General features: G+C 41.1%; 1 protein-coding gene across 1 annotated transcript; it reads left to right on the top strand.

Annotated features, from left to right (window-relative positions):
- The first annotated feature begins 13365 nt into the window (after positions 1-13365).
- Positions 13366-24889, top strand: LOC134640384 (alpha-1A adrenergic receptor-like). The gene is made up of 2 exons (XM_063492145.1): positions 13366-15337; positions 23687-24889. The coding sequence occupies exons 1-2, from the start codon at positions 14374-14376 to the stop codon at positions 24238-24240; spliced, it is 1518 nt and encodes a 505-aa protein (XP_063348215.1). The 5' UTR covers positions 13366-14373; the 3' UTR covers positions 24241-24889.

Raw genomic sequence — 24889 nt, 5'->3', positions numbered from 1 at the left:
ATGTCCCGGCTATCCAAACAGATCCTGAAAGAGTGTCTCTTCCCCATAAGAAATGTCATTGTTTTCTTTGCATATTTTCTTTACTGGAAAGGCATTCCATACATTCCTGAATGTCTCTTCTTTTTTTTCCCCCTGCCTTTAATTATACTATAGGTGTCTCCTTTCAAACGTTTAAGAGGTTTTCCGAAGAGCAGAGAACCTTTGATAGGTTTAAAGCACCCCAAAATAAATTTTCACTGGAGACGGAAAATAAGTGTGGGATGAGCACGGTGCAGCTGGACCTGAAGGAAAATCTCTACACTCTCAGAAATAGGGGTACACTGAAATTCCATTCATGACCTTAAAGGTACAGTCAGCATGAGTGTATCCCCAAGGGCTAATTCTTACACCTCAAGGCTACAACGTGTAGGTTCTAAAAGGCCAAAAGGCACACATATGTCGCCAAGCAGTACATATTTATACTTCTTACAGTTTAAAAGGTACCATATATGGGGTTATATGACCTTACCGATACATTAAGTTTTGTTCTCTGTCTTGCCTGCACATTGGTTCTGGGTTTGAATCTTTACTCTGCCGGTGCCTGGTGAGTTCTCTGAGAATTCTCCCAAAAGTTATACGTGCTTGGTTTGTTGGGCAGATATGAGATCAAAAAAGGTTTTTTACAGAACTCAAAGCAGTTCTGGAAAAACTGAGTACACACTGTGATTCAGTGGTTTCGGCTTTTCAAAGCAGCTTTACACCAATAACTTGAAGTTCTGTTGGACTTTATCAGTCTCTCATATTGTTGTGGTTGACTTTTGGTCCACGCTTCTTGGTAAAGTGACTTCAGTTTATTGAAGTTTTGCAGGAAGTCATCTCTTAAGGTCTTGCCACAGTGTTTCAGTGGGGTTGAACTTTGATGAATTTTGACTGGGTCATGGTAACTCCTTGATTTTTATTTTTGGTATTGTGCTCGGGATCATTATCCTGTTGCATGACCCAGTTTTGACTTTTAGCTCTTGGATGGATGACCTCACATTTGACTCTAAAGTACTTTGGTATATAGAGAGGTTCATGGTCAACTCAATGACTGCCAGGTCCCAAATTCCTTTGGCTATAAATTAAGCCTATCATCGCCCCCACCATCATGCTTGACAGTTAATATGAGGTGTTTGTGCTGATTTTTGCCAGATGTGGCGCTATGTATTACTGGCACAAAATCTCCACTTCGGTCTGGTCTGTCCAAAGGACATTGTTCCAGGAGTCTTGTGGTTTATTCAGATGTAACTTTACAAACCTAAGCCGTTCCGCCGATTTCTTTTCAGAGAGAAGAGACCTTCTTCTGGTAACTCTTCCAAACACACTATGCTTGTTCAATATTTCTAATTGTGCTGTCATGAACTTTCCACAACTGTGTGTTGAAACACACCTAAATGCTCCAGACCAATAAACTGCCAAACTCTTTTTATAGAGGTGCTGACACTTGCTGATGATCAGTTAATCAAGTGCATTTGATTAGCAACACCAAGTGGCAGCTAGTAGCGGCTACCTGCTACTTGCAGCTAGGTGCTTCCAATGGAAGCAGTAAAGGTGTATTTACATTTTCACAAGACTGTATTGTGACAAAGTGGATGAGCAGTTGCAATGCTCTCCATTTGTCCCATATGTGTTGACCTTTTTTTGCACATTATGCACATTATTCTGTTTCTATTTATTTGCTATGATTTGCTATTTGTCAAGTAACATTGCTGCACTAACTATCCCGGGTTCGTTTGTATAAGCGTTCTGTTGCCGGCAAAACAAACATTCTGCAATTGTATTATGTTACAGATTAAGTCATTTGTTCATACTTACTTTGTTCTTTCTTTTCAGTCTTCATGAGGGTCAGGTGTGGGAAAACGCCTCCCTAGCATTTCCTCATTTTAAGTCCTGATGATGTCACACATGACATCAGCAGGTCAAACCAAGTAGAGGGGTTTCTTTTTCCATAGAAATGCTTCCTTTTGTTTGTTTCAAGCTCTGAAGGGATTTGTTGAATCTTTTTCTTTTTGTTAATACAGCCATTTAGCTGTGTAAATGTGCTAATTAGACGTGTAAGGAGGTTTTCTGTGTTTTTTTAATCATCTGTGTAGAGTTTTAGATCCCTCAGTTCAAGTGAGTGGTACTGGCTGGGCTAATTGAAGGGAAATTGATGGTCCTATTTAAAGCCAGTCTCTGCCAGATTCAGATGAAAGCGGTCCACACTCCACACCAGTTGGTGGCGGTAATGCACCATTTTGCTGTTTGCCAACCGCCAATAAACCCTATACAGAAGAAGAAGAAGAAGAAGATGAAAGAGGAGAGGTGAACTGTGTTACCATAGCCATGTACCGTTGAGTTTTGTTAACTGAGTTACTTTGGGGGGAAGTTTTATTAAATGGAGTTCACTATAAATAAATTGCTCACCTCTGGAAACCCGAAATGTCTGCGTACACTGCTTCCCTACCACCTTCCTTGACGTTCGAGTCTGACTACTTCACATGTATAGAGTCCTGTGAAGTCTTTCTTTTCTAACAATACTGTAGTTAAAGCTTTTATTGGTGATTGAGATTGGGAACTCTGTACAAATACTAGTCCATTTCCAAGTAAATGAATGAATATTAGTAAAATATGAACAATTAATTTCAATCCACTTTTCCCCTTTCTTAAATTGACCATTTTTCTACTATAACATTAAGGTACAAAATTCTCAGCTGAGGTTAAAGACATGTCTCTGTAACATAAACCACAAGAGTGGAAAAAAATTGCCACAGTGAAAAGGGGAAACAGTAAGAGCAACAAGCATGTGTTTCCTTGGGCACAATTATTATCCGAGCATACACTTTTGTCTGGATAATTTCGACAACCTGGGGCCACTGGGGCTTGTAGAGTCATCACCTTCACCCAGACTCAATAACCTTTCCTTAAGGCTTCTGAGTTGAGCTGATATGACCCAACTTGGCTCTTCCACAAAGGGGTCTGTTCAGTTTACTTGGATAAACAAGCAATATAAACACAGCGGCTGATATCTTGTGTACAAATTGCCTATACTGACAGTTAATACCGCAGGACAGAACTTCATGGTGGAGGGGGGAGGATTAACGAGAAACTGGGACTACTCCCTCTGGGTTAAATAGCTGATAAAGAAAGGTCAATTTCCAAGATATTTCCAAGCTATCCTCTGGACAATGCACATTTCTTATCTTAATGGGTAATTCATGTGTAATTACCCATGCAAAAAAGCCCATCAAGATTTATCACCAGTCAGTTGAAGCAGATAACAGATTAGGAAATAAAATAATTGCGAGGAAATTTTGCAGTTTTTACCGAATCCAAAAAGGTATGAGCCAAATTCCATAAAGATTTATGGCTCATGTTAGGGAAGGCAGATGGCTGAAAACGTTGGCTCTGTTTGCAGCACACCATGTACACTCCAAACCACAACAAATATCCTAAGACAGACAAGCAAAACACAAAGTCAGACTGAAGACAATGTCCAATCCTGATATCTGTTTAGGAAAAAGTGTGTTTTATAGAAGTCAATGACTGATTTGTTTGTTCTGAAACACTGTGAAAGTGTAAACACTCTAGAGCCATATGCTAGTGCTTCTGTACGGGACCACCAAATACTAACATCAGTCAACCCAGTATCACGGCAGAACATGTAACAGACATCCCGGTCCACTGTGACCATTTCATGCTCTCAAAAACGTGAAACGGACACACACATGCAGAAGTTGCAGTAACAGCAGTAACATGCTAACAACTCACAGTGACAGGGTTTAGCACTTTTAATGTTTACAAAGTTCAGCATCTTGGGTTAATTGTGTTAGCATGCTAATGTTTGCTAATTAGGACTAAAGTGCAATTGAAATGATGAAACATCATTAGTTATACACTGAGGGTGTTTATATTGGAACGGCAGTGTCAGTGTGATTAATACTCTCAGGCTTCACAAATGTCTTCATGGCTTCAGAATCTGATATGTTTTAGGTCTATGCTGGGCTAACCGCTTTGTCGTTCTTTGAGCCGTGATTGAGGTTTCTATTCCCCAGTATATCACCTGTGTTCAATACTGTATAAAATAATCCATAACCTGTCATAGGAAAGGTGTGCAACTCACCAAGAAAGTGTCACTTTATCTTAACTTTATCTTTGTTTCTCCTATTGAACTTATTGATTCTACTCTCTCTATACCAGACAAGCAAGACAACCGAAACATTTCCTTGATATATTGTGAGTGCATAATTTAAATGAGTGGCTTTTACTGACAGCAATTCATTTAACTTTAATGGTCCAGCGCCAAGTTTAGATTTAGTTTGCAGCCCCACAGTTGATTAGCATACAGAGATGTCCTTATCATTCAGCAATTGATTCACAAAGGTTTCCGTTCCCTTTTCTTGCCCTTTTAATTTCCTTGATGCACCGAGACACAGGCCGAAGCCGGAAATGAGGACCATAAGTGAATAAAACAGCGCAGTAAAGATTTGAATTTATTGTAACTGTGATTCCAGTTGCATCAGCTGCAGGATGGACGAACAAAGAAAACTGAAACACTATAATTTATCTGATTGCTTTTTATTCACATGTCAATATTAGTTTGTCAGCTCCATTTTTTCCACAATGACAAAAAAAAGAATGCACACTTAACACATTTGTAGTCTTACATACTCTTTAATCACAACTTGTGCCAAAGTGACAATCAATCTTAAATTCTAATGACAAATACTTGCACTTTCTTTTGAATTTGAAAGACAATTCCACATCAACAAATTGCTACTTACGTCCATTTCCAGGTGCAGTGACATGGTGCCTTCACATGGATTGCTGGTAGTCCTGGAATAATGATGTTGAGAACAGAGGCTTTTTGTTTACCAAATTACTACAATACAGGTTTTAATACGATGAGAATGCCACAAACATGCTATTTGACAGAGTGTATTGTCACGTCTTTGCAAAGCGGAGGTGAAACGGCATGCCTCCAGAGTAAAAAGAGACTAGATGTTTTTTTATGGGGAAATAAAGCTGCAATTTAATTTACATACCATAAACTAAAGAATTGCCTAAAGGCATCTCTCGTTTAAGTCTGCAATGAGAGATCGCTAGTGTTTTTTCCATATCGTGCCAGAGTCGTTTTTAAGATTTTCCAGAGTTGCTGTGGTGGAACATGGTGGATCAAAGACCTCATCATGATCCTTCAGAGGAAACTTTAAAGACATAACAAGTCTCACCCCTTCACAAAACCACAGAGGCAATCATCTAATGGTCGGATCTCACCGCATTGCTAAAGTGTCCACTCAGCAGCACTCAGGCTGTATGTACGGCCTGGGCTCCTGCCAGGCCATTTCCAACCTTAAGCATCATCGGCCAGGAATCCACTCTGATGAACACACCTTCTGACAACCCAACTACAGTAGGGTCTTTTGTCTTTGTCAAACAACTTGCACTAACACTGATTTTGCAGGCTTGAGCATTTCAGCCAGAAACTGTACAGGATTTTATCAAATTCAAGTGATCCATTCCTACCTTCATTGGCTGCAGTTTAGGGGGGATTTTTTCAAATATAAATAGCACTTAAGATAGTGCAAGACTTGCAATTTTTCCACTTAGAGAGGAAATCGCTTCTTTGCCAGCTGTGCATTTCCAGTAGAGCAGATCCCGTATCAATAAATGTCCCGTTGTATGGTTTATGCAACTGTACGGGCAGTCATTGTGACCGTAACTGTGTGGGCAGGGATTATAACGTATTGTGGATGACTCGAAAGAGAGGCAGAGAGAGGTGGAAGCAGATAAAGTGAATGTCAGAGAGATGCTGAGCTAAAAGATAGTGTTTCCATGTATCTTCTACCAGATAAACTCAATCATGTGCTGGGCTTTTTACAAGCAAGAGAAAGGGCTATTCATCTGTTCTTTTGTGCAGCCAAAACAGTTTAGTCTCCTCTGGCAAACTGGCAGCTGAGCAGCATTGATGAAATCCGTTTTCTTCCCTTTTCATTACTCTGTAGTGACTGATGCCTGCTGCTGAGCCGCCTCGAAGCTGTGATGTAACCACCGGGATCTTGTTGTCCTTAAATTATTGTACAGCGCCAATCCAAGATCCACAAGTGCGAGAGCAATTTTCAAATAGTTTAAACTGCTTCGATTCACATTAGACAAAAACAAATGAATCAGTCTGATCGGACTGATAACAGTCGCTGTGTCAACAGGCTCGATTTCGTTAGCAGAGGACGTTCATGTTACAGTGTAACCAACAGGTAATGACACTGCACAGCAGCCAGCAATATTAGAACCAATAGAACCATTAGATAGATTCAGGTTTGGTGTTGCAATAATTATGAAAATAAAATAATGAGAACAAAAAAGAAAAGCATGACAAATGGTGAAGTATATGTTGGATACTTCTCTGTCTGTGGTTCAGAGCGGTTAATGTTAAAACCACCTGACTCTGAAGTGCATATGGTTTCACGGTTTTTCCACCATTCCACTGAAAGCACCTCATTATTACAATGAAAAACTTTTACTGACAAGAATACTATAAATCCCGCTACTTCAAACCAAATACAACATTATCCTCGCCACTACCGTTTGCCTTTAAACTCTACTGCAATGCAACTGATGCAACCCAGAAACTGGAGAAGGAGTGTAAAAATGCAGGGAAGATGTCTGGTTGCTGTTCAGACATAAATTCCAGCAGGACACGGTAAGGGAGCTGGGTAGGCAATGTACAGTGCACACATTGTAAAGCATATTATATTATATTGTGGCTTGTCACGGCTGCGTTCTTAATATCCACCGTCTCTGCAGGTATTTCAATTTGCAGCAGAAAGCAGTTTGGGCAGAAAGGCATTCATGAAACATTGCCAAACTTCTAAAATCAGCAGTCTGACTTATTGGGAGAGGAAATAGCTACTACTCTTTTTTTTCTTTTTCTTTTTTCATTTTAGGTGAAAAGATTTGGTCCATGTCTGGACTTTTTTGTATAGATATCCAGTGGAGTATGTCAGACACAAGAAAATAAGGCTGAATTGATAACTGCACCGTTTTTCTGAGTAGCTTCAGCTGATACATTCTTTTCCTTCCCCGCTTTCATTTATCCATAACAAAGTCTCAAAGGGCATTTTAACTCTGTTTCCCATTTACAGTGACAATCGTAGGAGACTTGGACAGACATATGGCTATTTTGCCAAAATATTTCATGTTATCTTGAATTAGAAACATTAATCAGTTGCCCCAGATGTCTGTTGCCAGGGAAATGAAAACATTAAAGCCAGCATGGGTTTGGCTTCTGTGCTGTGGTTCATGGGAAATGTGCTACCAGACGCTTATGACTGTCACATCTATGAGCTGAGGTGTGAATTGTCTGCTCCTCTGAACAAACCCAGATGGGACCTCCCTTTAGAGAAGTTGTTTTAAGAAACTTTTATTGTTCAAAGTATGATACATATGGAAAGCTTTATTTGATAATCGGACACTGGGAAACACTTGAAAGCAACACAGAAGCACCATTCTGACAATTTCAACCCAGCGAATGATCGTTTTGTATCAAAAGTCATCCTCACTACCTTCTATCAGGGTCAGTATACTGTTGTAATCCAACACAGATTATACAGATTATGGTGACTAGTGGTCATGTGAGAAGAAGGGCATAATTTCTAGTGGTAATTATCATGGTAAGGTAGCCAGAGATGTGTGGTAACGTGTGGTTTGCACAGTGTGATCTCGAAGCTAGTAGTGGCCAGCAGTGCCTAAAGTCTGGCTACCGCACACAGCTCATTAGGGGACCACACAACGGCTTATGCTGCTGGAGTTAAGCCAGTAACAACCATCTCAAAAAGGAGGAATTATTTCTCCACACGACCGGCCTATAAATTGGCATCCAGTTATTATGAACTCTAGCAACAATGAAAGGGAGAAATTTGATGGTTTTTTTAATCAGTTGAAAGTCTTTTTTAAAGCCTGTTATAGATAGGAAGTTCAAAGTGCACTTCTATCTGCATGACCAAAAATATTTTTCCTACAGTGAAAAATAAAGTAAGGAGATGGTCTCAGCCTGGCTGTCCCTATGAAAACTGTATGGTTCCACTGACTGGGAATTACTTTTTCCTAAACCTTATCAGCCAGCACTTGAAAATAAATCATAGTGTAATTATTTTAAGTCCAAAAGACTTTAAATCTGCCAATCCTCCAGCCTTAAATGCAGAATTTTGTTGCTATTTTAACCTGATATAACTGAGCACATAACTTCCATTCAGCAGGGTGAAACAAAAAACACTGAATGACATGATAACTGCCAACTAGTTGGCAATGGAAGCAGTGGATTGGCAATGAGGATAAAAACAACTGATAGAAGCAAATTAATATGCCAATACCATCTGAAATGGCTGACAGACCTCAGGGTACCTCAGGAGTGGTTCACCACAGCGAGCAGCCCTTTGCTGCATTATTGATGTAAAATCATTTATTAGTGAAGCTGTGAGGGTTTCTGGTTTAATTAAAAGCAGCATTTTCTCCTCTATAGTTATGTTTGGTCTTTTCTACCTGAAACTAATGATAACAAAGCCTAAATCCAGCCTCGCTTTCAGATTGTCATTTGTTTCCACAAAGCTTGTGCCTACAGAGAAAGCACCGCTTTAACCACATGCAGTTATCCAGGTGGAGGATTGTTCCCCGAGCCACTGCTGCGGCCTGATGGATGATTCTGGCTTCAGTCAGTTAAGGAGGAAGCCACTGATGTAATGCTTATTGAGTGAGTGCGATAACGCTAATGGCTATGTTTTGTTCAGTTTGCTTTCTGTTTTTCTCATTTTGCTTCCTTCATGCTCGCCCTATAGTCCTATATACAATATGTTAGACATCACTATAAAACATCCCCAACTGTTCCTAAATTATGAAGAAATGGTTGTGACTTCCTGTAAATTGTATCTTAAGGCACTTTGTTACTAGCAGCCTGTTGCAACAGCATATAATTTGTTCTTTAGCTGAATGTGTGAAGAAGATAACACAGTCTGACAGGAATAAAATTGTATTTTTAGCACCAACAAGGTTATTCCCAAAGAGCCATTAGTATGTCTTTAAACTTTTAGGAAACTGAACAAAGTGGAGGACAAAAGGAGAATTGGCAGGCCTAAAAAACTATCTACAGTAGATGTACAATATCTGAAAGTCATGCCTTTAAGAAATAGGAAAAAATATAGCAAAGACCTGACACAGGACCTGAGAGATGCATGTGGCCCCTCGATTAATCCATCTACTGTTCATTGAAGCCTCATCAGAAATGGTCTCTGTGGAAGAGTGGCTGTCAGGAGGTCGTTCATAAGGAAAGGCAACAGGGAGAAAAGAAAAATTCTGACCTACCATGAGACCATTTTCCCAAACTTCTGATGTGAAATTTTGGTGAGCCCGTGTGAAGTGTAATCCTCAGTTTGATGTTCTTAGCTGACAGGAGTGTTCACTGGTGTGGTCTCTTGCTGCTGTAGTGTTTCAAGATTCAGCATGTTGTGCACTCAGAGATGCTCTTCTGCACACCTTGGCTGCAAAAATAATGTTGCCTTCCTATCAGTTCAAAGGAGTCTGGCCATTCCCTTCTAATCTGACATCAACAAGGCATTTTCACCCAGTGAGCTGTCACTCACTGGATATTTTCTATTTTTCAGGAGATGAATGTGTGGGAAAATCCCGGCAGTGTCTGAAATACTCAGAACAGCCCACTCTGGCACCAACAACCACCAGTTTAAAGCCAGTTAAATCACCTTCCTTCCCCATTCTGATTTTTGAACTTTGACAGATAGTTGTGGCCATGTCTGCATGGCTATATGTGCTGGGTTGCTGCCACGTGATTGACATCTGCTTTTTTGATATTGCAAGTTTTCCGAAAATCAGTGTTTAAATATGGAAAAGAAATAACTTTTTTGCCAATAATTGATCATTTTTATTAACATTATTCTAAAGCTAGCATCCACTGAATATCCAAGCCTGATTTATTTTACAATAGAGCAGGAACCTGTGTTCTTGGCTATTCATTACTTTGATGACCAAGAAAAGAAAAAAAACATCTCTGTATGAGATGGATGCTCGAAGAAAAGAGTGACAATCCTGGAAGAGCAGATCGCATTTTCTGTCTCTGAATCTCAGCTCCTCGAGTCTATTTATGGTCATTCCAAAAAATCATGCTACTAATCTGAAAGCCCAGTTATACAACAACAAAAAAAGTATTTTCAAGGTCTCTGAGTATTACACAACATCACCCATATATGGTCTGGGAGAGGCTACATGACTAAACTACAGAAGCCCACTCAACCAGGTGGGCCGCTATAGATTAAGTGTATGTGGGGGCTTCACTACCAGCTGGCATCTGCGTGCCTATTGATGGCATAAAAACATCCACAGCAAGCACAAGGAGAGAATCCTGTGAAATAAGAAACTTTCTTACATAAGTAAAAACTGTATGCGTGTGTCTGTTTGACTATTTTCACAGGTCACGCTGCGCTCATCCTAAACCAGCACCGTGTGTTTGGATTGTTCTCTTTTATTGGACTGCATAATACTGAACATATGGTGTGAGCATACACAGCTTTTCCGCCACCACGTCACTTAGAGGTCAGGTTTTTGAAGAGGAGCAGCACAAGGTCAAAGAGGGACACATTCGGCTCTTAGCTCTCCACAGAGATGTCAGTTTCAAGCAAAGCCTCCTTCTCGCATTCGTGTTTGACAATCAGTCCTTAAAATATAACTTAGAGAAACAGGATTGTGCAAACACTACATAAATCTTTGACGTTTCAGAACAAAATAAATGTGGAAAATAAATGTGGGTATGTTTTTATCTACTGTCTACTTTCTTAAGCTCGTTTGATTCATGTTAAATAGATTAAAATAATGACAAAATGCTGCGCAGAACTAGAAGCCTGTGTCTGTACAAAAGAAGGCAAATTACTCCTTGTCTTATGTAATTCAAGATTTATATTGTTTTTCCTGCCAAGAAGAAAAAGTGATCCTCTTGAAATTGAGGCAAATCTCACCACAGAAGCACATAAAACGAAAGGAGGATGCTCCTGCTGAAGTCGAATTTTCAGCAAATGATACTAAAGGTTTCGCTCACCCGGGGCACTTGGCAGCACGCTGAGCAGCTTTTATGTTATCTGCAGGCTCAGTGTATTCAATCAAGTGAAATGGTCAGTGAAACGCAGTAAAATCCAGTCATAGATACTATTTGAGATAATTCCAGGTGATTCCTCTTTTAAGGAAGATGCACATAATACTTAAGTACTCTGGTGCCTGCTGAAGGATTGAGAGGCTAATTCCTAATCCTCCTCTGAAGGAATGTTGCTCCTCGTGGTAAAGAAGCCTCTTGGTTTTTAGTTGGGAGTCTTTCTGAGCCCTGATTTAGCTGAAAAAGTGCTTCCATGAACTCTTTTCATTTATTTATTTGTGTTGGGCAACTTAAATGTTTTGACCTTCTAACTTTCAAACAGTGATAAGACCAAGGCTGTTTAAAGCCTTGTTCACATAGCGGGGGGACTGAACACTAGCTTCTGTTATGAGCTCTATCAGGATGACTGATCGTTCTTACACTTAATAAAAAAATTAAGCTCATAAACTTATAATCATAATCTTTAGGACTTGACAGGAATGAAAGCGCTCTCTGTTCACTGACGCAGTGAATTGGTTTAGATTTAAATGATAAATAATCTTCTTGGCACATATTTGGTGTAAGTGCACTGAGAGGAACATAAACAAGTAGTGACTGTGCCCTGAAAAACATGGAGAAACCTGCAGGACGAGATCAGAGAATGCAGGTCTGAGGTAAACTTATTTACGTGTTTCACTTCCTTATTTGTTTAAAATGTTGAGATAAACCAGTCTGGAGAGCAAATCATTTTTCTCCTTTTAGCGGGAAAATAAATTCCACTTGGGTTGTTTTTCCGAGAAACAATTTTGGCCTTGAAATCGTCATATCCAAAACCATTAAATGCTTTTACTTTTCTTTTCACTCTCGGATTATTTTGCATTTTTTCTACTCTAAAGAGATGGATGCTATTAAGCCTTGTGAATATGCAGGAGGTGGAAGCAGTCACTTCACATATTAGTCATGAAGAACCTCTTAATGCTCAGTTCAGAAATTATGCGAGTTTTATTTGGTACATCAGTAGAAAAGAAGAAAAAAAAACACATTTTACTTCATGAGTCCTGCATATTTCATGACTATCTTTATGAAAATGTTTGACACTATGACATCACAATGGAGAATTCATTTTCAGCACTTTTGACAAAATTTATAGATGGTTAAATTAAATTAGTCACATACTTTTGGTCTAACCTGTATTATTTAGTTTGTCCAAAGGAGACCACTCAGGTCGTTGCTGCAGGTCATGTGTGTGTTGTGTTTCCCACAAATATTAAACATGACAAATTGTTTCAAACAATCTGGTCTGTGAATAAAAGCCAACTTTGCAGAGCACTAAATTGTAAAGCATGCAACTTCAGGTTTATCAGAGGACACCTTTGTGTGTTTGTCAGCTGCCTGGGTAGCATAAATAGTTAAACAGCTCAGCAGCACTTTATAATAAAGCCCATGATTAAAGGTGCGATTTCCCTAAAACTGAAAGGAATGTTATTACATTTTATCTGACATTAAAAATTTTATTATAGTTACCTACAAATACACACACTTGGATAAGGGAGTAAATATTCAAGGTTTTGCAGGAAAGAAGAAGTAATTAATCTGACAGTGTTTAAGTAATGAGTAACCTCAGTTATTTTCTTCCAGGAAAGAAATTACACCCTAAGAAATTTTAAATAGGGTGTAAATCTGATGTATTTTAACATAAAAACAAACAATGTTTTCTTTCTTTATGTTGTGAATAAGTATTTACAGAATACATTGGGGGGAATATTGTTTGATTTTATGTTATAAATACATGGAAGTAACTCACTACTAAAATTACTTACAGCAGAATTATTGGTAGCACTTTATAATAATGTCACACTATTAAGATTTAGTAAGCTATTAGGTGAGTGTGTAATTCATCATTTATATTTACTCCTCCTTAATATATCATTTATAAATACAGATATGTTTATATCTGTATTTATTATTATTTATGACTAAAGTCAGTGCTGTAGTTATAATCGTGAACATATATTTTTATTTATAAATGGTATACTAAGGACAAGTAATGCTATATAAATTATAAATTAATCACTTTTTGACACCTTGCTGATGATTAATAGTGGGACATTATTTTAAAGTTCTGCTGGGTTCTTTTGTTTTGTTTTTCTTCTTTCCTGTAAACCTTTAATTTTTACTTTTAAATTCTAGTTTATGTACTGGTAATTATTTGTAGGTACATATATATTCTTTGTAATTCAATAAACATGAAAAAAAACATTTACTTTTGCGGAAATTAGACCCATAGTGGTTGGCCTTTTTATAAAGTGCTTCTAAGAGAGGAACCTGTCTCTGGAATGCGCATGTGCCAGTCCACTAAGCCTGCCACTTCTTCCTAACTTATACCCAAGATGAGATTACTCTGAGGAACTCTTGCATTTTACCAAAATAGGAATATAATTCACGAGAGATACCTGTCATATGAGAGAGGATTGTATGTGATGTGTAATCTACGTTTGAACTTAATCGGTTTGAAGTTGAAGGCTTAACCATCTAAGCTGACTGCTGGAACATCCTGAATATTTACCGCACTGAAACTGAGCATCTCTTACAGTCAGGGCACCTTGGCTTAAAATTATGTCATTATTTTCTCTGTCAACAACACACTTTTTTTTACCAGCGTACCGCCAAGCAAGCTAGAAGTACCTTTAAAAAAAACTGCACCAACGAGGTTTACTCTCACAAAGTTAAGTGGTTGTGGAACTTGTAAATGCCCAGTTAAGCACCCTCCCACAGTGGGGAAAAATAAATCGGACACCAATGAAGTGCTTCACCCAAAAAGCGCGATTCCTCGCTGCGTCCTGCAAAGTCAAAAAAAAGAAAGAAAGAAAGAAAATGAAGCAACGGCACAATGTGCGTATTCTGCGCAATCACGGCTCTTCGTGCAGTGCGTCACGCACACTTCATAAGCGCGTATTTAGGTATGTTTGGTCAGTATATGGCAACGCTGCGTGCGGAGGAGAGGAGGCAGGAGATGACTGCTGCCCCCCTCACTTCTCCACTAACCTCTCAGGAGAGTGGGGGGAGACGGACTGCATGGGGAACGTACGGCTGCACAATGATCGCTTTTCTCTGATAAAACGTTTGGAAGCGAACTCGAAGAAGCGCAGTGAGCCATGCGCACATAGACCGTTTTGGCAGTTTGTGTTAAAGCCCTTTCTTTACAGCTACAAGTGGTCTGGAGCCTGCTATGGAGGACTTTGTGAGTCAAAATGAGTCTGAGCATTGACAATGTCACAGACTTGTGGAAAAATGGTTCCTCGAATCTCGACGGGGCGTCTTCCCAGTTCAATTTCACTAACAGCTCTGGGGGTAACCATACGGTGCGCAGCGAGATGGACCTCACCCGAGCCATCCCGCTCGGCTTGGTACTCGGGGCTTTCATCGTGTTTGCCATCGCGGGCAACATCCTCGTAATCCTCTCTGTGGTGTGCAACAGGCACCTGCGGACCCCGACCAATTACTTCATCATCAACCTGGCTATCGCGGACCTGCTGCTGGGCACCACGGTGCTGCCTGTGTCAGCCACACTGGAGATCCTGGACTACTGGGTGTTCGGCAGGATCTTCTGTGACATTTGGGCGGCGGTGGATGTGCTGTGCTGCACCGCGTCCATCATGAGCCTGTGCGTAATATCTATTGACCGCTACATTGGAGTGAGCCACCCGCTGCAGTACCCGGGTATCGTGACGGAGAAGCGGGCTCTGCTGGCCATGCTTGGGGTCTGGGTGCTGTCGGTGGTCATATCCATCGGACCTCTGCTCGGGTGGAAGCAGCCACCGTCGCCGGACGACACGATATGTCCCATCACCGAGGAGCCGTTTTACGCGCTCTTCTCCTCCCTCGGCTCCTTCTACATTCCTCTCGTCGTTATACTGGCCATGTACTGCCGTGTGTACATAGTCGCCAAAAGGACCACTAAGAACCTGGAGGCAGGTGTAATGCGGGAGAGGATGAACTCCAGCGAGCTGACCCTCAGGATCCACAAGGGATCTCAGGTGCACGAGGATCCCGGCAGCTCTGGCACGGGCAAGGGCCGCGCGCACCAGGCTAGAAGTTCGCTCACGGTGAAACTGCTGAAATTCTCCCGGGAGAAGAAAGCAGCTAAAACTTTGGGAGTTGTGGTCGGCATGTTTACTCTTTGCTGGCTGCCCTTCTTTCTCGCCTTACCCATAGGTAGGTTCAGTACGTCACTCAGTGGGGGTCTTTTGTACGCCCCACGACTACACTTTTTTTTTTTTTCACATGGAGCAGTTTGCAAAAAGACATCGACAACCTTTTTCCCCCTGGAAGCCAGTTTTAAAACAGATATTTAATTGGTCAAAAACAGCCTGCAGAAAATAAATCTCAGTCACATAAATGTCTCTGGGAAGCTAAACTGTTGCTGTTAAACGCTGCTGCAGGCATTGCAAATCATATCTGCCGCACACAGAATCTCCTGGGTTGCTCTGCTGTCATTAAACGTCTCGATGGGCTCTACGGGTTTGGCCGTTACTGTTGAAGTAAAACCTTCTATCCTGTAGCAATATGTGACGCAGAATGAATGAATCTATATCATTGATCTGGCCTAAGCCTCTGTTTATGTCACAAAGTTAAAAGTTCACCATTTTCCTTTTCTCTTTCCTGTCACTGTCTCTGAAATCAGGGCCCCATTGGAAACGCCAAAACATTTCAAGGAAGTGGAATTCACTGAAAGCTCATCCAAATATTTTCAGCATAATTCAGTGTCTGATTTGATTTGTTGTTGCACTAAATACACTGTGAGTGGTAGGTGGCCTCTCTCTGCTCTGGTCAGTCATTTCAGAAGCCTGTGGAGCCTGCTGAGGCTCCCTTATGATGCCACTGGCACTGGCGAGCATTCAACAGCACTCTGCCATGAATGTTTAAAAAACTGCAGTGGAAATGAAGCAATATATTGCAGGCTGAGAAAACATCAAGTCTTTGTTTAGCGGTGGTATTTGGGAGTGGAGGGGGAAACGGCCTCACTGAAAAACAAGCACTGTAGACAAGAATGTGCCGGATGGTCTGATTGTGTGGGGATTAACCCCGCGGGGGCATCGTGGGCTATATGTATATGTTTGTGTACAGCCATGTGTCTGCATGTGTTCATTTAGCGTCGTTATAAGGGAGTGTGTTTATGCACCTGGCTTCAAGCTGCAGCTCATCACGTCCTCACACACACACACACACACACACACACACACACACACGCGCGCGCGCGTGCAGTACCTGAGGCAGGATCACTATGCAGTGCTACATAGCAGGGATTATTTTTGCCCCAAGGCATCCTGGATGAGATACCGAATGTACATACCAAATGTGATTTTACAAAGTTCTGAATTTGCAGTTCTGAGAGGCTTCTACGCCTACATTCAGGGGTGGACTTCAGAAGGGCCCTCTTTAGACACTGCCAAAAACAGCCCCCAAGTTTCTCTTTACAGTCTCTGGTGTAGAATACTGATACATTGTGACAAAGCACCATGCAGCTTTATTTACTGCCCACTTTAAGTGGCTTAAGAGATTCATAAAAGCATCCAAAGAGAGAGTACTCTGGCATGGAATGGTGCTACTATATAGTCATGTCAAAGCTGGGCACCGAGTTTCCTCTGTTTTCTTTTTAACATATTTTATTTTAGCCTTTATTTTCTTTAGCTTTTATTGTGTTGGGACAGTGGAGAGAAGGCAGGAAAGCTGGGGAAGACAAGCAGTAAAAGCCCTCGGGGCGGATTCAAACCTCTGCGTTAGCCTGGGTCGCCTGCTCAACCCAGGGAGCTGAACCGGGGCCCTGAGGCGCCTCTATTTTCAGATGCAGATTTGTGGGAGATGTTGTTTTGAAGTTAAAGTTTGTCCTGCTCTCTGCTCTCTGGTGTGACTCACGTCTTAAGTCTGATAGGACAGCGGCACTATCCCTGTGTTGATCCGAGCCTCCACCCACAGAGTGGGATTTCCTGTTTCACACTTGTTATTATCCTGCTCCTTCCTCTGCACACTGCCACTGATTCGTAATGTAACTTATGTGGTTGGTGATGTGTGCGCGTGTGTGTGTGTGTGTGCTGGTGTGCAGTGGATGGGTGATGAAATATTTATCCGTGTTTATGTGAATGCACTGCAAGTTATGCTCATTTGTGTCTTGAGTGATTGTGTCAGCGTGGCTGCAGATGCTTCTGCCTCGTCCGTCACTGCAGCTTTTTAAACAATTAAAAGCTTTCAGATATCAAAGTGAGGCTGGCCCTGCCAAAAGGAGCCACTGCAACCTCAGATCCATCAAGTTTTAACCTGTGCACAATTATGTGAACTGTCCTTTAGCTACAGGTCTCACCTATCTTACGCAACGTCTGTTAATACTGTGGAGTTTATTTTTTTGTCATTGCACATAAATGGCAAGCAGGCAGCAACGGTTCCCACAGTTTGAGTCATTCCTTTTCAGGTTTTAAAGTGTCCTCTTTCCTTTTACGCCTTTAACTTGGAGCAAAAACCTCAGGATTATAAACACGACATCAAATTTTTTTTAAGTTAGTGTACTCCAAGCCAGCTACTTTGGACGAAAAGCGGTCCAAAATCTAACACACACTTGCTGTGAACTTTCAGCATCTGCATATTTGTCGGTAAAAGCGACATACCTAAACTTCGAATGTATTAGCCTATTAGTCTGGCTGTTTCTCTTTTAAAAATTTAAAGCTTGCGATCACTTCAGGTTGGCTTCAGCGAGTTTCCAAAGTTTATTTGATTCTGATTTTGATTTTTCAGGAACAAGATTTAAGAAGTTCAGAGTAGGCACTACAGTGCAAACACAACAATTTGTAAAGGCAACTTTACAGTCGTGTAAACATCCCACTTCCATTAATCATGTGCACCAGTGCCTCCTGATGCTTGTTGTGTTGACTCATCTGACAAACTGACCCAGACTGAAGTCGATTTCCAGTCTTTTAATTTTGTTTTGTTTCATGGTGTTTTATTTTTCCCTAAAGACTCATTTTCATCCAAATATCTAAGTTAGACTATATCCATCCATCCAGTCCAGGTTTGCACTGGGGGCTGGAGCCTATCCCAGCTGTCAAAGGGTGAGAGGTGCAGTAGGGCAGCCAGTACACTCCATGATGTACTTTTACTGTTGATAACTATATATTTACACTGACACTGACCTTTCAAATCTCATGTGTCCCTTAAGCAGGTCTCATTTAACACATGCACGATAAAAGCTTAAGGCAACTCTGCAGCAAAAGCTATAGCAACATGGGTTCACATGCAAATTAAAGTGTTCCAAGGCCACTGTGCACAGAAGCAGATTTTATGATTGTTTACAAATATTTATTTATTTCATGTTTGTGATGAGATGAATTTCATAGTTTTATCAGCTTAATTAGACATTTTCATGTGTTTATCTTATTCATAAACAATTAAAATCTACAAAATCTACAAGATTTACTGAACAACAAAAGTCAATTTGCCCACATGAGTAAAATGAGTGCAGCTCATATTGAATTGCTTGCTAAATAACTGAAAGCAATTCTGAGTTATCAGCGCTGTTACTAATTAATTTTTGCTCCACCGACTAATCAGTTAATTGACTTTTCAGGCCTGCAGAGACATAAATGAAGAAAAGGTTTCTTCATATTGTTATTATATTTTAAATAAATATACACACAAATAAATATATTTTAGAACCAGATCGACTGTTATCCTCACACTTGTCCTCATCTCTGCGCTCATCCAAAGAAAAGTGCTTCATTGCACATATTTTCCCACAGCTCTGTCACAGCCAGCGTAGGCACTAATGTCCTGTGAAGGCCTCGCATCGAACAAGTGGTGCAAGCAGCGTGTCTAAATGTGAGAGAATCCAACACCTGAGGTGTTCATTTTTTTTGAGCAGATACAGTTCATTCTGTGGGATTCTCAGACAGCTTCTTTGGCTTTTAAGGCCGCTGAGCTGGCCCGCCTGTGCGCTCCAGGGGTAACTCAAATGCCTTTTTGAGGAGGAAAAATAATTAGAGAGCTAAGTGTCAAAGCAATGAAAAAGAAAGGAGGTGGCAGAGCAGAGCAGGAGGTGCCACAGGGTATCAGAGGTGAAGACGAGGGGTCTCCGGGATGTCAGCTCAATTTTCCAAAAATAGCTTCATGCTACGGTTTTCATTGAAAGCAATGCGAGAGGGCAATAATGCTCGTGTCCTCTCAGATCAAGACATATTAATCATATTTGCTGCTGTGTTATGAAACAGGATGTGAGAGAGCAGATTGTGTGTGTGTGTGTGTGTGTGTGTGTGTGTGTGTGTGTGTGTGTGTACATGGCACAGAAAAGGCATCACTACTTCAATTAGTTAGAATAACAGGATGCCATGTTTTGTTAAGATGTTCCTGTGTTTCAGAGTGAAATATGCGTGTGCCTGTCCTCAGGAAGGAGGTGCAAACATTTCTATTAACAGAAAGAGTGAGGCCGCAACCCGCCCACGTTTATCTATATACTATTGTCCCAGGGCCGAGCCCATCGCCTCCTCTGCCGTTTATACTATAGCCTTTAAACATAAACACTTGAAAGAGGACAAAAATGGACCACGTTCACACAGAACTTAAACACACAAACATGAACCATATCTGGACACTGGAAGGTCTGCTGTCAGCCAGCATTTCCTACACTTTTATCCCACGTTTGTGTTGAAAGGAGACACGGGAACATGATGGCAGGGTCCCACCTTATACTCTCTGTGGGATGATCGGGAAGTTGTTAAAGGGGGTTTCCGAGGATGGAGACGGTGCTTTGTATCTGTTTTGCGGATGCTGCTCTCAGTGTCCAATCCAGATGCACATGGTGTAGATTTATACAGCTGTCGCCCAAACCGAGAGATTACAGAACGTAAGCACGCAAAATATTTGATAATCAGGGTTGATCAGTTTGAAAAGGTTATGGGTGAGGAAAGAATGCTTATTCTTTCCTCACCCGTTGTGATGCAGGCAGTCAAATCCTTTTGATTTGCAGCCAGCTACTACACAGAGAAACAGACTGACAAATGGAGATGAATGGAGAGAGACAGACATGGAGAGAAATGAAGGAATGACCATATTTTAATTCACCAAATCCCCTCCTCTGTATCCCAATCACGCTCATAGCTCACACAGTTATGTAATCACATTTAAGTGGCCGAGCAGAGGGGAAAATAGCATGTGAAAATACCAGCCACCAAGAAGACACCGATTCATCTGGAGTTTATGGGGCCAAGACTCATTCAGACAGCATTCTCTAGTTTCATCTCACAGTCTAGCTACCACACACACACACACACACACACACACACACACACACACACACACACACATACACACACACACACACACACACACACACACACAGAGCTTCTAGTACTTGGAGCCACTCATTAGGATGAAAGCTGAAAGCGACATTTCCTCATATTGTCAAACAATCACTTTCATCAAGATTACAAATTGTCCAGAGCAGCGTGTACGTGTGCGTGCGTGCGTTTTGGAAAAATCAGGCCTGGATCCATGCTCTCATGTTATTACGACGTCGAAATGAAAGTGTGCTTTTGACCCGAGTACCTGCGTCAGTTCACCCTTTGGCTGTGTTGTGTATAATGCACCTTGTACAGCTTAGAGTAATCGTTAAAGCTGTTGATCTGATTTTCATGAAGAAGTAAGCTGAGGTGTCTCTGGTTGTCAGAGGTAATTTCACACTTGAAAGCCTGAGATCGTGGTGCATCCTCAGCCTATCCAGGAATGTGATATCAATTTAGGAATGTGGGCTGGTGTAAAGAAACGTTGTTTTACTCACATCAGCCTACACACAAACACACGCGCATACGCACAATGTGTCTGTTTCACACTAATCACGCTGTGCTGTGCTTATTAATCCCCTATTTTAGTCTTCAGGCTTCCCCTCTCACCTCATTAGCTTGTAAGATATCCTTCCTGTATTTAAGCTCAGCCACAGCAGGACAAAAAGCACCACTGGGGGTAGATTAATGCAATTTAACCCAGCCCAGATCCACTCATTATCATACATGGCAAACTTGCCTCAGACTCTTTCAGAATGACGTTGTTTCCGTCATTTCGTTTTTCGTGTTGAGTCTGACCAACGATCACGTCCGCACAGCTTCAGCCATGTTACCTGTGTAAACACAGACAAGGCCACTAGGCACCATGCTGAAAGGAGACACTTGTGTTGCTAGTGTAACCTCCATAACCTCTGACAGGACAAACTGTCATTTCACTTCAACCTTTTTTTCCCCCTTTTCAGACCAGCTCGTCTCTCCCACGGTGTATTTATCTAAAAGGGAATTCAGGGTCAGCTCACCTTTTCTGCTTACTTGATCAAGTGAATTGTTTTGCTTTGTTTGGGTTTTTTTTTTCTCAGGAAACACATTATCTGCTTGTGAAGGCCTTCCTAAATACAAGGTTTTCTGTAATGATGAATAACATATGGAACTGACTGTCTTCAGATCCTCATCTGGAGACTGCAAACGGTCTAAGAGTAAAAAACCTTGTTTATCTTAATCAGTGCTGCCACCTGTTGGATATGATGCAACATCAATAAAGGATATCTAAACCAGGAAGTCTCAGTCAGCCTGTGTAATGAGTATAAAATGATCTTAAAAAGACCTGATTAAATGGCTGTAATTGATCCATGTCGATCGCTTTCTGTCAGTTACATTTATTCAGCCTCCAGATGACTCTGAGGTCCCATAGTACACTTTCATATTCCCTTACAGAATATATAAACAACCTCTGCTGACTTTCACAGGAGAGATTCAATCCTCAAATTTGGCAAAAATGAGCATATCATCGCTCAGTATAAATGTAGCTCAGGACTGCATGCTTATTCATGAGTCATTTGGTGAAAACATTTCTTTAGCACAACTTAATACACATTTTTTCCGACATGTACAAGGTCGTTGGAATCTCATCTTCGGATGCTTCAGGTGAAAAGGTCAACTTTCACGACTGTGTTTCGAGTGTGGAGGTTGAGTCAGAAGGCGAGTAGCTTAGCTTGCCATGAACCCTGAATCTCTGCTGGTGAAACAGTGAGAACACGTGACACTACCTAAAATGAGTAAGGTCTTTGAGTAAATAACACTTTTAGTATGTTAACTGTTGAATTACTCTAGCCATCAGATCAATCTTTAAATTAAAAAAGCTGTTTCGATCCGGCTTATTTATTATTTTTATTTAACCTTTTTTTATATAGGTAGTCCCATTGAGACCTAATGTCTCATTTACAAGAGAGACCTGTTCATAAAGTGGAGACTGACACCAGAGTTTGTAGAAGCATTGTTTTTATTCTAAATCATTTAATAACCTCAATAGAACCCAGAGAAGGATAAATGGAAGAGGATGGATGGGACGCCAACTTAAAAAAAAAAAAATCCCAGAGAGTAATTGAAGAGAAGAAGTGTCATCTCCTCCAAGCTATCCTCAGCCATGCCTTTACCCACACCTCTGGAAGTGTAGACAATTGGCAATTAAGCCTTGGCAACACCCAGAGACTGTTTTCAAATCTGAATTATATTAGAGATTTTTGATAGTTTGTTTTTACAGTAATAATCAAAGTCTAGTTAACAACATTATTTTTAACATTATTTTATTATTAGGATAAGCGTTACTTAATTGGAGTCTAACAGTCAGAAACTCAGCTAATTGGCTTCATTTGTACTGTGCAGGCTGGTTTGCTGAGATTTAATTGACGGCCTTGCATACAAACAAGTTAAAAAGCTCAGGGAAAATAGTCAAAACTGAGACGTTAGAATATGTGTAGGGTAATAAAAGAGTTTATGGCTGACACATGTTCTTATATAGAAAAATCGATTTCACTTGAATTAAGATTTGACGGTTTATTTATCTTTTACAAACTAAAGAGGTAATAATGAATTCCATTTAGATATAATCAAAAATAAGAACTTACTTGTGTACAGGTCAGAAAACCATGACACTGCCGTCTTCTTAGGCCACGCCTCTCAAGTCACTAAACCGCTGCTGTGATTGCATTAACATCCTTAAAGTGGTAGGCACCCATTTTAGCTCCTAATCACACGGTATCACCTGAGTTATCATTACATTAGGTTATTTAAACTGGCCATTCTAAATTGGCCTTAGGTGTGAATGGTTGTCTATGTGTTAGCCAAGAAGCTAGCTATAATGGGGCCTCTGGACTCCAACCCCTCCACCACCCCGCATTACTGACTGGATAAGAGAAAGAAAATAGAAGGATTGATGTTAGTTTTATGTGAAATAGCCAAAGAACAGAAGGTTTCTGAGGCCTTTAAGAGGTAAAATTTGGATTTCTGTACAGAGCTGCTGCTCTCTTATTCACAAAAGGTCCCGAAGCCCGGTAGCTCCACGTGTTTGATTTGGCAGATTCTGTCAGATCCCCGGAGCGGTTTGTGTCTCCTCCCTGGATCAAAAAAAGGATCTTTCACTTGTTGTATTGGTGAATGTGTAGAATGTGTAGACGACTACATCAGCCATGCTTACCATTCATGACTAAGAGCAGTTTCTCTTTTTACCCCCTGCTGTCCCCAGGGTCCTTTAATGTGCACCTGCGGCCACCTGAATCCCTCTTCAAAGTAATCTTCTGGCTTGGTTACTTCAACAGCTGCCTGAACCCCATCATCTACCCCTGCTACAACCGTGAGTTCAAGCTGGCTTTCATCCGGATCCTGAAATGCCAGTGTCACCAGCGCAAACGTCCCGGCTGGAGAGAGTATAATTACCGTTCCTCCACCTTCAGCTCCTCTGGAAACTCACGCAAAAACTCGACGGACCACAACTCCGGCTGTCTGAACGGAAGCCAGCGTACTCTGCCATCCTCAGCCAGCCCAAGCCCGAGTTACCTGAGTAAGAGTCTGCCGCCTTGCCCTGAGGGGGAAGCGTTATACATCTGGGGAGCTACCACCCCAACTCCCTCCACCCCCAACCTGCTGCCCGGCAGCCCCATCGACTGCCAGCCGACAGCTCTGAGAGGGGGGAGAACCGCTGAGGAAACTACAGGAGGAGTTTTCTCTTTCTCCTTTGTGAAGAATAAAGATAAGGGAGGGGTCAACAAAGACCTTATTGTGCCTGTTGACAAAGTGTGACTCATGCATCGTACTAAGATGGGACTTACTGGTTCATTCCTTATAGGGATCACAGTAACAAACAGAGCAGGGATGTAGGGTTTCACAGGCTTCACTGTACATGGTCCCATGATCATTCATCAGTCAGTGGATTATCATTGTCATAAGCTGTCAATGTAAGGTGAAGAGTACTGACTATGCTGCTGTATCACAGGTATTTTGTTCCATGTTGCTGTAACTGAGATTGAAAGTAGAGTTTCTTCAGTAGACAGTAACAGCTCTGAGACAGTGTTTGCTGCCCTCTTTGGACTGGACACAAATCTGTGCATGCATGTTTGTTTTTTTTTGTTCAGACTCTAGGAGAAAAGACTGAAAGGACCTCCATCCAGCACAGCCTCTCTATCACTCCCTTTCAGTTACAACTCCACATCCGCTCTGTACAAAGACTGAACGTGTCGAAGAACCCGAGTCGTGTAAAAAGCGTGGAAAGACAAACGATCACTGTTCTGTTGCAGTCACTTGGTATCTTTATGGTATATTGTGGAAATAAAGTATAACCTGTTTTATCTGCTGTGCGCACAATCATCCCATATCATCTTCTTTGTATGTTTGTAGAAATGTGATGAATAAATAAAAGTAGAACGTTGCTCGAATGCTGCTTCAAGGCCAA

Source organism: Pelmatolapia mariae, linkage group LG2, assembly GCF_036321145.2.
Source record: "Pelmatolapia mariae isolate MD_Pm_ZW linkage group LG2, Pm_UMD_F_2, whole genome shotgun sequence".
Lineage (NCBI taxonomy): Eukaryota > Metazoa > Chordata > Actinopteri > Cichliformes > Cichlidae > Pelmatolapia > Pelmatolapia mariae.
This window is presented reverse-complemented; position numbering and strand designations above follow the sequence as displayed.